Source organism: Rhagoletis zephyria, unplaced genomic scaffold (assembly GCF_001687245.7).
Source record: "Rhagoletis zephyria isolate East Lansing unplaced genomic scaffold, Rhagoletis_zephyria_1.1 Rzeph_scaffold_11210, whole genome shotgun sequence".
NCBI lineage: Eukaryota > Metazoa > Arthropoda > Insecta > Diptera > Tephritidae > Rhagoletis > Rhagoletis zephyria.
Genome location: NW_016168287.1, coordinates 1 through 13,811, shown reverse-complemented (window position 1 = coordinate 13,811; position 13,811 = coordinate 1). Strand labels below are relative to the sequence as shown.

At 36.7% G+C, this 13,811-nt stretch overlaps 1 protein-coding gene and 1 pseudogene across 1 annotated transcript; both read right to left on the bottom strand.

The window, feature by feature from the left end:
• Window positions 1–304: 304 nt before the first annotated feature.
• On the bottom strand, window positions 305–6,056 carry LOC108376921 (glucose dehydrogenase [FAD, quinone]-like; annotated as a pseudogene).
• A 29-nt stretch (window positions 6,057–6,085) lies between these two features.
• LOC108376920 (uncharacterized) lies at window positions 6,086–13,705 on the bottom strand. Its single transcript, XM_017633183.1, has 4 exons — window positions 13,587–13,705; window positions 12,862–13,235; window positions 12,459–12,750; window positions 6,086–6,137 (listed from the first exon to the last, which is right to left on the bottom strand). Exons 1-4 carry the CDS (start codon window positions 13,703–13,705, stop codon window positions 6,086–6,088), a joined length of 837 nt encoding a protein of 278 aa, XP_017488672.1.
• Window positions 13,706–13,811: the final 106 nt, after the last annotated feature.

Sequence of the window (13,811 nt, the reverse complement as noted above, 5' to 3'; positions counted from 1 at the left end):
CACAGAAAATATTCCTGTTGGTACCGATTATACTTAAAAAATCTCATCCATTTTCCGATTGAGCAATTGTCAAAAATTAGCTTTTTTAATAAAAAAGTTTTTTATTGAAATACCTTTTTTGTATCATGCAAATAACCTTTAATGTGTTATTGGATATAAGAAATATGTACCAACCTGTTTGCTGCTTTTTGTGAAAAAAATTAATAAAACATTTGAATTTATTGCCTTTACTTTTTTAGCTTTTTTTAGCAAAAAAATTTATTTATTTATGTACTAGCTGTTTTTAGCTCTTTTTTTTGTGCATTTAGCTGGATTGCTGTAAAAATTCTGACAACACTGAACGTGAGTGGCGCCTCTTAGTGGCACCACTTTCGATGCCCCATGCACGCTTTATGTGATCGATACCCTTGTCGGCGATCATTACAGCAGGCGCAAAAGTATTGCCCGAAATTACGACTGGCATAATGGATGTGTCCATAATACGAAGACCCTGCACGCCATACACGCGCAACTCATTGTCCACCACAGCCAAGGTATCGTTTGCTGGACCCATTTTACAGGAGCCCGCTTGATGGTTCTCGGCACCGGTGCGATAGCGTACAGCGCACTCCCAGTACTCATCGGTGCCGAAGTCGATCGATGCACATTGTGTTACTGGGGTCTTATTCAGCGTGAAGGTGAACTTTTGAAGCGCTGGCGTTTCCGACAAACGTATGACGAACTTGATGGCTTCAACAAGCGTTTTGACATCATGATCCTCGGTTAAATAGTTTCCGACAAAGAGTGGAGCATCAAGAGGATCGTTGGAAGCGAGTGTAACGGAACCACGCCTGCGCTAACGACTACCTCTTTCCTTACGGATACCGTAAGAGTGCGGTTATTCGTATCGATCAATTCAACACCATTAACGATTGTACTGTTCGTTTGGAAGAGCACTCTGGAAGCAGTGGTGTTAAGTAGAATATGAAGATTCTCACGGTAGCGTGCGGGACGCAAGAATGCGCGTGCAGCACTAAAACGTATGCCATTACGAGAAGCCATCTGTCCTTGCATGAAACCGGTAGCATTGTAGCCATTCAAATCATTTTTGTTGGCGCTGTGACTTTCGTTAACCGCAAAGGCAACGAGGAGTTTTATTTTTATTTTTATTTCATTGTTCACTGCATTGGCTGCTTGCGTAATATTTGATTGTAAATGAGTATTTATGTAAACATTAGCTTAAATTGTTTGTGCCAAGTTCACTTTTTGTAAATAAAAAATAGGCCTTTTACCACTTACTAGTGTGTTACATATGTATGTACGACTCTTCTTCAGCGTTGTTGACTGTTTGGTTGCTTTCAAGTAAATTTTCATATTTTCTTTAAATTTTCGCAAGATTTTATCAACAATTGTTGTAGAAAATAGATACTTTCGTACCTGAAAAATTAAGGACCATTGTAGGCAATGCGAAAGGACAGCAAGTTCGTGGCGTAAGTCTTTTGTGACAGGATACTTTATAGGTAGTAAAAAGTAAAATTTTCAGTTTGGACTTAATTTATTTAATATTTTGGATATCTCTTTAAATTTTGATTGCACTCTCTCAATGCTTGCTGCAAATGTTGCTCATTTCTACTTTTCAGTACGCAAATTAAGAAAATCAAAATTTTCAACTTTTAAATTGAAATTAGTGTAATCTGGTAACATTTTTCAAAAATTGCGACCACAAAAATGGCTCTTGTAACTAAGTGACATTTTTTCTTTCATACGAATATTCTAACAAAACTTCATACAAACTTTTTTAAATAAAACTACATATTAAAAAGTGACCCATTTAGACCGCTCAGTTGTCAAGGACTAATATTTTTTTTTTTACAAAAGTGTCGGAAAAAATATGCTTATCAATAGAAAACTCATGTTTTTTGTTTTAAATCATACAGTACTTATTAATCGACTTCAAAAAAATGAGAGAGTTATCAATTCGTCGGCATATTTGTTTTTATGTAAGTACGTTACCACACAACATTGGACCGATTTCTATAATTCTTTTTTTTTTTTTAAGGAAAGATGGTAGCTCAGAGGTGGTCCCATACTAATATGTTTTAGATCCGAGAAATTAAGGGTACTCTTAAATTTTACATAGTATGACAATTAAAGTCGGGTTTGTTTTTTGCTTAAAAGTTACTTGTTTTAGCCGTCACTGATTTTGGCCAGAAAAACAGGCCTTTTTGGCCATAGTGCATTGCCGAGAATTTCAAAGCAGTTTGTGGTAAAACAAATTTGTAATTTTCCAAAAATTTAATATATACTTAAATAAAAAATCTATGATAAAATGCTTCAAAGCTTACCAGAATTTAGTTTTTCACAGAAACGGGCGGGTTTCAGAGCAATAACCAATCTCACTTCAGGAACTTGGAAATAGACTGACGAAAGTTGCAATACTCGGAAGGCCTTTTATTCAAAAATGTTCCATCTTAGGTAATACTTAGAAAGTTATAGTTAATTAGTTTTTGTACTTTATCTCCTAATACAGATCATGTAACCTTTGTTATCCCAACGTAGATATGTATGTATTTGCTCATGTGCAAACTAGTATCAGTTAGTTTATGTTTAACATCAAATTGTGAATGATTACACAGGTGAAGCATATAATCGCGTCAACATTTCGTAGCCTAAGGTACATTAAATATTTAATATCAAAACGGTTTTATTGCTCTACTTAGTCAACAAATATAACCGAACTTTTTGATCGCATCCATTGTCTATGGTTTTACTTATTTATTTTAATTAAATAAATAAAGTGGAATGCTCTGCGGCGCCTTTGCCAGGTAAAGTACAAAAAAAAAGAAAAATGCCTCACTAGCCACATTTATGAAAATTTTCCGATGAATAATATTAACAGGAATGGCTTAACTGCAATTAAAGCAATTTTAGAGGGTAGAGAACTAAAACTTTGTTTATCATTAATATGATTTTAGTCGTTTAAGATTTTTTAAGGACAGAGCAGATGCTGCTCAGATGAAATTTTAATAGAACCCTCTTTAATGGAGCGCACCTTAAGTGAGCTGTTGGGTTAGGCAACGCCTTGTTTGGGCGGTAAACTACATCAAGCTCTTAATCTAAGTGGTTAAATCCCTAAGCTTTAATGGGTGGCGTGGGTTGTTTTCCTACGCAGGGCTAGCAGAAGGATTTGTTTGATTGATCAGCATTTTCCAATAAAAAAAAGTCAGTCCAGCGCCTTTGTTTTGACATTCGGGCAGTGTCGGAGCCTCAGCCGCTAAACTTAAACGTAGAATACGTGATATTATTAAGATCACATTCAAGTTAAAAACGGTACATGAAATATCACAAACCAATTTTGTTTTGTTTGTGTTAATACGTTGCAACGCTCCTAAATACAGTTCAGAAATATCACCTTTTATTTTATACCCATATTTTTAATAATCGATTCAAATTATTAAATTATTTGAGCTTACCTTTTTAAATAGGTGGCAACCCTCCACCTTCGTTTTTACGTCATATTTTAATATTTCATTTAACTTATGCATACTTTAATTAAATTCTTATTTTAAAACAGGTGGCAACCCTATTCAAAATATTTTAAAACCGAAACATTGTTAGAGCTTTTTCGACTGACACACATATTGCGATACATATTTAAATTGTGTATTTAATTCCCTTATTTGAAGTTGAAATTAATTTCTAAAACATATGGCAACCCTCTTAAATAAAGTTCAAAAAAACAACATTTTTAAACCATGCCAATTTAAATTTCATTTGACTTATTAAATAATTTGAGTTTAACTTTTACACAGGTGGAAACCATCTTCAATATTATAAATGCTCAAACTAAACATTTCGTCATCCTACTCCTTTGTTTGACGGCAATATTTTTGAACAGATGGCAATCCTGCTCAAATTTTTTCAAACCAAAACCTCGTTAAACCCTTTTTGTCTGACTTTTGTATTGTGATACATATTTATATTATCTAATACTCGTAATTTGAATTACATTTAATTATAAAATCAGGTGGCAACCCTCCTACATTGCAAAGTTTCTTCAAAGCAATTTTGATTTATATTCATATTGAAGAAATTTATTTAACAAATTGCTTATATTGAATCTATCTTTGTAACAAGAAGGCAACCCTCTGCAAAATATTTTCAATTCACAACTTCCTTCTTAACCAAATTGGTTACTTACAAAAATGAATTTTTCGATCGGTTTGGAATTTTGTCTTTGAAGCGCCACACTTTTCTTTGAGATCGCTTTATTAGTTCTCGTGCAATAAGCGTTTATGTGAAGCTCTAAAAATTACAACTACAACATTTGAGCATAGCCTCCATATCGAAACGTAAGACGTATTCTATGTCAAAACATTAAAAAATTGAGTTTTTTATGAATAAAAATAGCTTCTTAAAGAATTGTTTGAAAAAAATCCTCTTAGGGCCAAGTTCACAGTGCGTAGTTAACCACTGATAAGATTTAACTATTGATTTTCATATTCACAACGCTCAGTTAACAAAAGTTTAAACCAGCATGCCCCCATAGTTAAACTCTTGTGAAATAATTTTTTTTTTTTGTGGAACGAATTTCAAATTTGAATAGAAAAGTATTGATTTTAAGAATTTGTATATTTTCAGGCGATACGAATTTCCATAGTTAACTATGTGACTCTGAATATAAATTCATAATTAAACTCTTGTTGGTGGTTAAGTTGACAATGGTGTTTAGGCGCGTCTGCTAACACCAGGCGCCTAAATACGTGCTATGTACTGCTGCATGTGCAAAAATTTCCTTTATGCAATTTAGGAAATTTTTGCACATGCACTTCTCAACTGCCATGTAATTGAACTTTCTTAAGTTCTAATTAGATGGCACTTCAAAGTATGCTCTGCCTAGTCGGATGCATCCTCCGGACACTGCTTCCGGAGCATTTTGCGGACTCTGCATGACTTACAACCATGCAGAGGTGGCAAACGAACTTTGCCATTGGCCACAGTGCCTACCCACCATTTTTGAACCAATAAATATTTTTTTTTTTTTATATAAATACATACATGCGAACATACCGGTCTCCCCTCTCACTGAGTTATTCAATGGTTTAACTAATCACTGTGAATTCGGCCCTTAGATGACAAAGCAGTTTAAGCTTAAAAAATCTGCATAAAAATATTATTTTTTTTTTTAACGGAATTATAACAGCGAGATTTTTGTCGCCGTTTATTAAATTTTTTCGAAGATTGGATAAACAACCGTCATTCCAAGTTGAATTAAGATGTGTTGATATATGTAACTAAAAATTTGGACGTGACTGAGTTTTTTTGCAAAGAAATAAAAAGGATGAGAAAATTACTTTCTAATAATAACTCACAAGTCTAAATCGGAACAGCTTTGGTCCAAGTTATTCAAGTTTTTCTTAAGCCAATCTTTGAAAATTTAAGAAAATAGCATCAAAAATCCCATTATTACCTAAATTTTGGTTGATCCAATGCTACACCGACCGGCTATGAGGTTTATTAGAATCTTATAAAGCTTGGATTTCATTTATGAACTTTTGCATATATTTAAATAGACAAAGAAACTAAAAATTCTTGAAACTTACCCGCTTCGACGAGCAACGCTTTCCAATGCGGCACTTCAGAGAGACGCGCATCCGCAACCGAACCAGCAGTACCGCCACCAATCACAAACAAAATCGTATTCACTGGCGGGTTCCGAACGAAACGTATTGAAAAACTTGCAGATATTTTAGATTTATTAAGTGAATTATATTTTTGTTATTTATTAACTTTTATTTATTTACGTATTTTCTAGTTGGCTTACCCTCGTAGTGGCACGATCACAGGGATCCTCGATATCGCATTGCGAACGCAGAAGTGCCGCAAGCATACCCATGAAGAGCACGTAGGCGGACGGAGGCCAACGATGGTGTGAGTGGTGAAGTCATCGGACCACCGCAATTGCTCATGGGGGAAGACATATTGCTGCTGTAAGGAAAAAGCGAACGAATAAATTAAATTAGAAGCAGTCTAAATTTGCGAGCATAAAGTGATAATGAACCAGGTTAGGGATTATATGGACACTCAGGTCACCGCTAGATAGGGTTTACAGTCCTATTACATCCCAAAAATATGCCACAGCAATGGTGCCCAAATATCTGAATTAAAAATTTACACTAAATATTAACGCTAATAGCACTTTCAAGTTCAAAATTGCCACATAACAGCCGAGCATTAACTAAAAGGTAGGTGTGTGCAGCTCCTGCGGAAGTCATTGTGTGGAAACCCTAAACTCTATTCTTCCGCTTGCCGATGGCAGGCCTATGGCTGCAGCTATCTTTTTACGTTCTATTCTGGCCACATGAGTTACGTCTTGCTGCAAGTTTCAAAAGCTAGATCCCTTAGAATGAGCTTTCAGGTAGCAGGTGACATGTCTTAAATCTAGATGACTGCGAAAGTGGAACGAATGTGCCTGGCATGTTCCGATGCCCTGACCCCTATACCAAGTGCGAAGCAAACTGCTCAGCCCTCCCGTTTAGAGATATGTGGAAGCCCGCCAGTTTTTGAGTAGCGTGTGGCCGAGTCAAGTGCTTTGAGCACTGCCCCTGGATGTCTTTTCGAAGGGGGGATCTTACGTAGATACCGCCAACCACGTGACGGCATGCACGATTCATACTGCTCGCTAAAGGTACACCTCATTCGGGACCGCGCACAGACAGTGTTAAACATCTTACTATACTGGACTTGCGAAACAGTACGCCTACGTACTAAACCCTTAACTCCGACTTATGTAGCTTGTATTTGGACCTGCGGGACCGCCGTTATACATTACTACGCACGTGTTATCACATGTGACCTCTCCTGTTTGTAAGTGTTTAACCACCTCTTGTGGCTTGTGGAACAAACCTAATATATATTGGCAAAATGTTGAGCAGAATACACATAAATAGCCTCTGAAGGAGTTGTGCGTAGAGCCCAAAAAATGCATAAGAACGTAGTTCTTCGCACTTCTTGAAACGCTTAGGTGATTCCTGGTTGAGATTTTCACCACGAGCCCAGCACTACGTAGTGCAAATTATTATTTTGCGAATTCTTTTACACCCAAAAAAAAAAAACTTCTCTTAATTGAAGAAAAACAGCAATCAAAATGAAGCAAAATGGGAACGAAACAGCACTAAAGAAGTTTTATCTTCTTTTCATGCCCAAGATTCCTTCAAAATGATAGATTACATCCACGGTTCCATATTTTCGTGTACATTTTTACACATTCCAAAGAAAAAATACGCATTCGGGAGAATTTTTTACTCATTCGGAAAAATTTTCGACCTTAAAGTAAGGAAAGTTTTTCTTTGGTCCAGAGATGGATTTTGGGCGTCGTAATAGGTTCGTTCGCGTAGCTGTTAATTGTTCATGTTTAACCAAAACTTACAAGTTTTTGCGTTCGCGTACGCAAAAAACTTGCAAAGTAGGGGAAATTGAGAGAGCAAAGTGACATTTCATTTTGAGGGGAAGCTGCTGGTTTCTGCTGGAAAAATTTTTGCCAACAGCAATTTGCCAACAGGAAAACAGCTGATCAAAAACAGCTGGTTGGCATTTACGCAAATCACAAAATTGAATTTGATGGTTTGGAAGTTAAAAATTACAAAATGCGACTAATTAAACTTGTAAGAAATAAGTAGTTATTTGTTTAATCAATAAACTGTGTCAGTATAACACTTTGCGATGACTTTTCGTACGTTTTAAATTTTACACTTTTGAATGTAAACAAAAATTATATCAGCTGTTTGTCTAACTTGCAAGTTTCTGCAAATTTTCTGTTCGCGTACTATTTTGGATATTTCTCTCTTGTGAGCGAACAGATGACATTTCGCCGGAATTTGGCAGTTGGTTGGTTTCTGTTGGAGATTTTAAACGAACGCACCTATTGTCTGTGAAGAAGAGCTGCAGTGTTGGGATCTTTTACTTTCTAGTGCAAAGCAACAGGTAATTTTTGCCTGGATTTACTCGCAGGCCTTGCTTTGTGGTTCACCTTTCAACTAATCTATCGACATCTTACATTTTCGTTAAATATTGCGGCCACTACCAAACATCACAAGAGAGGCGAGAGTACACCGGTCAGGGGCATCCGCCACCAAACTTTGATGCGGTACAAACCAGGAGCGGATCCAGAGGGGGGATTTTGGGGGTTAAACTGCGTGTCAGTCAGTGGCGGACCCAGGGGGGGTGTTTTCATACATAGATTCCATATTATACATACATATGCGCCATATTAAAACACACCCCGTGCGTCCGCCATTGACTGACATGTAGTTTAACACCCAAAACCCCCCCGCTGGATCCGCCACTGGTACAAGCGCTATCTTCTTTCCCCACAGTCAGCAATAATCGAAGAGCAAGTACCAAAGGAAAAGTCTGCCAAAATCTTTGATTGAATGGAATTTGCGACAAGGGTTTCAGGTTGATTGGGCTGAAGCTGTGTGCTGGCGCATAGTCATCCCTTCACGCCTTTACCCTAAAAAGTAAGAATATAGCTAAGGGAGATAAAGTCCCCGAAAGAAGTTAGAGAAAATCTTAATGAATCATCAGCCACTAGCCGTTATGCTGCCTTTTGTGCCAGTTTTGTTTACGCTAAGAAAAGTGTGCAGTTACGTCAACTAAATAGGTTTGTTCATCGAGCATAAACTTTGTACGAATTTGTAGGAGTTATCATGATTTTTGCCCAAATCGCGTTCGTGCAGACCAAAAAATTATCCATCACTTAAAAACTGAGAGCGAAAAGTAACAGTTCTTCTGAGAGAAGTTGCAAATTGTTGCTGGAAAAATTTTAGACAATCACGATAAACATATGATTGTGGCACATGGTTGCATTTTTGTCTACGATAATTTGTATAAATAATGTAAAAATCGAAGTATACTTATTTATATATACTTGTTGATAATTAATTTAGTTAATTCCAATGATTTGAACTTAACTCGGCTGAAAAAAATTGTATTCCCAATCGGAATGCAATTGCAACCAGAGTCGATTTAAGAAACCCGACAGCTAGTACGATAAAGAAATTGAAATATATGTTAAAGAAAGTCAGAACAAGAAGAATTATACATACATGTATATCCTGTTTTTGTCCATCTGAAAGAATTTTAAAAATTCTATACAAATTTATTATGTTTGAAATGCAACCGTGGACACCAGCTGGCAGGGAAACTTACACTATTCTATTCCTACAAATTTGCGTTCGTCCAGAAATTTGCAAGCTTCTCAACATGAGAGAGAATTTGAGAGAAATTTTTCTTACTCTGTGATATTTTGAGTGTTGAATAATTCTTGCTGGATTTTCGACGAACTAACCTAATATGTTTCTCTTAAAAAATGATTTGGTTATACTTGGTTACCCAACCATGTGGCTTCTAACTTTTTTCTGAGTACAGTTTTGACTCCAACAAATGACCACATTGATTTTATTTTAAATATTCACAATGTTTTTCATGTGAAATTTTTCTTGTTGTTTTTTCTATAAAAATGTTCTCTATGCTTTAACCAAACTACATATATGTGGCGGCATTTTTATGTTCGCGAACATTGTGGCAACAATTCGACTTTCCCGACTAAATGCAACCCTGCGCTAATTTTCCAATTGCAAAATAAAGAATCAATCTGGCGTCACTCTAATTGTTCATCCGTCCTTCTTTTTCTGCACTCTATCATCGGATTTAAACGTGCTTGCCTTAATACAAACGCGAATTACTAACTTAAAATTATCCTTTTGAAATCTGAGCATAAAAGATTAGTAGGTAAATAAAATTTTATTAAATACTATTCGCCTGTTTGGTTTATTTCAACGAGTTATTTGTGTGGTAAACTCAAATACAAAAACCTCCATATATGTATATTAGGGTGGGTCAATTAGTAGGTCAATTAAAAAAGTTGATTCATATCCTTGCGATTCTGGTACTATGGACCATAACAAACATTTTCGCCCAAGGAACCATACCTCTAAAATCATTTTCGAGCCTGCCAAAATTTTTTGGTAGATATTTTCAAAAATACCAAATAAACGACCTCTTAGATGCATTTCAAAGACAAAAAAATATTATTGAAAATGTGTATACGGGGGTTTTTTGGGTCAGAGAATCCATTTTTCGCATTAATTTTTAATTTTGATCGCCACCAGAGTGCGTTTTTGAACAATTTTTTGGATTTTTCACTTTTTTTGGGGGAAATTGACGAACTTATTGCTCAAATAGTCAAATCTTTGACTTTCTAATAATTTAAAATAATGGAAAAATATTTATTTCTTTATTTTGCTTTATTTTTTTATTTTTTATTTTTTTTATTTTTTTTTAATTTTTTGGCGATCAAAATTAAAAATTAATGCGAAAAATGGATTCTCTGACCCAAAAAACCCCCGTATACACATTTTCAATAATATTTTTTTGTCTTTGAAATGCATCTAAGAGGTCGTTTATTTGGTATTTTTGAAAATATCTACCAAAAAATTTTGGCAGGCTCGAAAATGATTTTAGAGGTATGGTTCCTTGGGCGAAAATGTTTGTTATGGTCCATAGTACCAGAATCGCAAGGATATGAATCAACTTTTTTAATTGACCCACCCTAATGTATATGAATCAAAGTTTCGAATATATTAATCTAAATTTTTAGAATATTTTTCTACTGAAAAATGTTGCCTTTTGGGTGCCCTCTACGCACAAATATTAAGGAGAGCGCAACGAAAGGGCAACATCTTTTGTATGTAGAAAAGAAAACGCCATTAGTCGAATAAAGTGTAAGTTTCAAGCGGCTAAGAAATCGCGTTGATTTAAAATATTTTTTTTTTTTTGCTGACGGTTTTTTGCACTTTTTTCTATCTAAAGCCCTGTATGCAGCTCTCAAGAAAACGGTCAAGAAAAAATTGCCATTATTTCGCGTGTGTGTCAAAGGAATTTTGACATTTATGATACCTCACAGCCTGTTGCCTCACTCTTTCCTCAAGAAATAATGGAACGGGCATATATTTCTATTGCAAGCCTGGGTTGCCTTGTGCTCTTTTTTCACAAAAAACTTTAGAAAACCGTAGTAGAAAGCGTAGTAAATTTCTTAAGAACTGCGTACTGCCTTAAGGAAATTTGACTCAAAAAATTTCTTAGCCATTTCTTGTACGTCATTTTATATGGAGTTTTTGCTTTTCTTGAGAGCTGCATACCGGCCTTAAGCATGAATTTTTTAGGAAATAAAATGCGGAGGATCGTTCGCAACAAAATTTCAAAAAATCAACGATAGTTTTTATATATTAAAAAAATTGTAAATGCAATAAGAATTTATAAAATTTGTTGGAAATTTTTTTTATATGTACATTACCTCCAGTTGTTGGTAAAAGCTGCGAAATTTCAAGTAGGTGTTTTTTTAATGATATGAATTTTCGAAGTTTGAACATTTTTTTTTGTAAACTCTAAGTAAAAGATGTGGTGAGAAAGTTGGGGTGTGGTGAGTTAAGGTGTGGTGAATTACAGTGTGGTGGATTTAGGTGTGGTGAATTAAGGTGTGGTGAATTTAGGTGTGAAGAGTGAAGTAGTGGTGGATTTAGGTGTGGGGAGTTAAGGTGTGGTGAACTAATGTGTAGCGAACTCAGGTGGAGTAAGTTTTTAAGCGGAGGTGAGATGAGTTGAGGTGAGTTAACTTAAGTTAAGGGGTTAAGTTAAGATAATTACTTTATCCTTATCTTCATATTCATCTTCATCTTCTTCCTCGTCTTGGTCTTCATCTTCTTCTTCATCTTTATCCTTTCCTTTATCCTGATCTAAATATGTCCATTCTTTGCTTCATTTACATATTCACCCCCACCATTGTTATTAGGTTAGGTATTTAAATTTTCCTTCCTCTTTGTCTTTATATTTAGGTTTCTTTACTTTTATTTTAATTTCTGTATTTATCCCTTTCTTCTTCTCCATACTCAAAATTATCCTTCATCCTTGTTTGAGGCTAATCTATTCATGTACATACATACATACATCTTATTCCTAAACTGCTGCTTAGCACGTTTCTTTAATTCACTATCAATATTAAAGCATACATTTAGGAGGCATTTCCGCCCCAACCATGTACATGTATGGCATTGGTATTGGTGTGACTTTTGTCAGGTTAACCGAGTTTTATTTAATAATAATATTAATACAAAGTAGAAAATGTATGTCAGGTTAAATTACAAGCTTTTATCTTATGACCGGCGCGCTCCGCGGTTGCTACAATACTCTCTGATTACGACTGTCGCTTCTTGACAGCTCGTCGGTAGGTGTTGCCATCTTATGTTGTAGGGGAGGGCGCTGCCATGTCAGTTGACAGTTCGGCCTCTCCTGACAATGACATCGTCCCGATGTCCGCTGATTCGTCGTTTTCGTCGTCGCTCTCACCATGATACCCATCGAGTTCAGGAGGTGAGGAGCACCAAAGCTTTAGTTTGTCAGATGAATAAACAGACGTGAACCTTTTCTGACTCACTTGCATGCCATCGATATCATGTAGCAGATATCGGTCTTTACCAAGAACTTTAGCAATGACGTACGGCCCTCGGTACTTCGGCTCAAGTTTTCGAGATTCTCCAGTTGCAGAAGGCTCATGCTGTACTACAACCAGATCATCAACACTGTAAGTGGTAGGTTCTTTATGTTTTCGGTCGAACCGTTCTTTCCACTTGTTACGCTGTTCTTGCATGGATGTCAACGCCAAGTTTCGTTTCTCAGTGATGGGTTGATTGACATCGGTGTCGATTACGGCAGCTATTAAGTGGTTACGCGTTATGTCATTCAACTTGAAGTCGAAGATTAATTCATTCGGACTAAATCCGGTCGTCGCATTTTTCTGTGAATTAACGCCTCATTGTAGCTTGCGTAGCTGCTCGTCCCAGTCTCTGGGATCTGTTGTCGTTGTTCGTAGATAGTTCAGGATGATTTGATTCGCACGCTCCACCTGTCCATTAGCTCGGGGAGTGCGAACAGCGGTTTTTATATGCTGAACACCATTATCGTCGCAATATTTTGCGAATTGCTTCGAAGTGTACGCAGTGCCACGGTCCGTGACAATTCGTGCGGGTAGCCCAAAATAACTGGATACCTCATTTAACATTTGCAACACAGGCAGAGTTTTGGTGTTGCGCACGGCTTTCACAATCAGGTACTTGGTGAAGCCATCGCTGACGGCGAGAACATAGGTGTACCCTCGCTTACTTTTCACAAACGGACCCAAATGGTCAATGTGCAAAAGTCTAAACGGAACCGGTTCAGTTGGTTCGATGTGTAGCACACCCTCAGGCTTACCTCCTTTCGTTTTATTATAACAGCAGTCGATGCATGATGCGATATAGTCTAGACGTATTTTCTCATCCGCGGAAACCAGAAGCTTTGGAGAATTCTCTCCATTGTCGTCTTCACACCAAAATGACCTAGTTCATCGTGACAATACTTGGTGACGCGCCATCGTACAGTCTTGGGAATAACGTACAGCAGGTTGTTGCCACGTCGTCGATACAATCGATTACGCTGTATACTGTAATCTTTCTGTAGTTGCTTGGTCTGCGGTGACTGCTTCAAACATTTCAAAATGGCTATGATGTCACGTATGTAGATCGGGATCCTGCAATTGCATAGTCAGCAACCAATCGTCATCTAACACGTCGACTTGGAGTACGGTTTCACATTCGGTTGGCGCACGACTCAGCGCGTCAACATGAGTCATTCGTGACCCAGCGCGATGGACAACTTCACAGTTGTACTCCATCAATCGTACCAACCATCTCGAAATTCGTGGAATCATTGGAGTCTTCGCTTTCAATGCAAGCGTA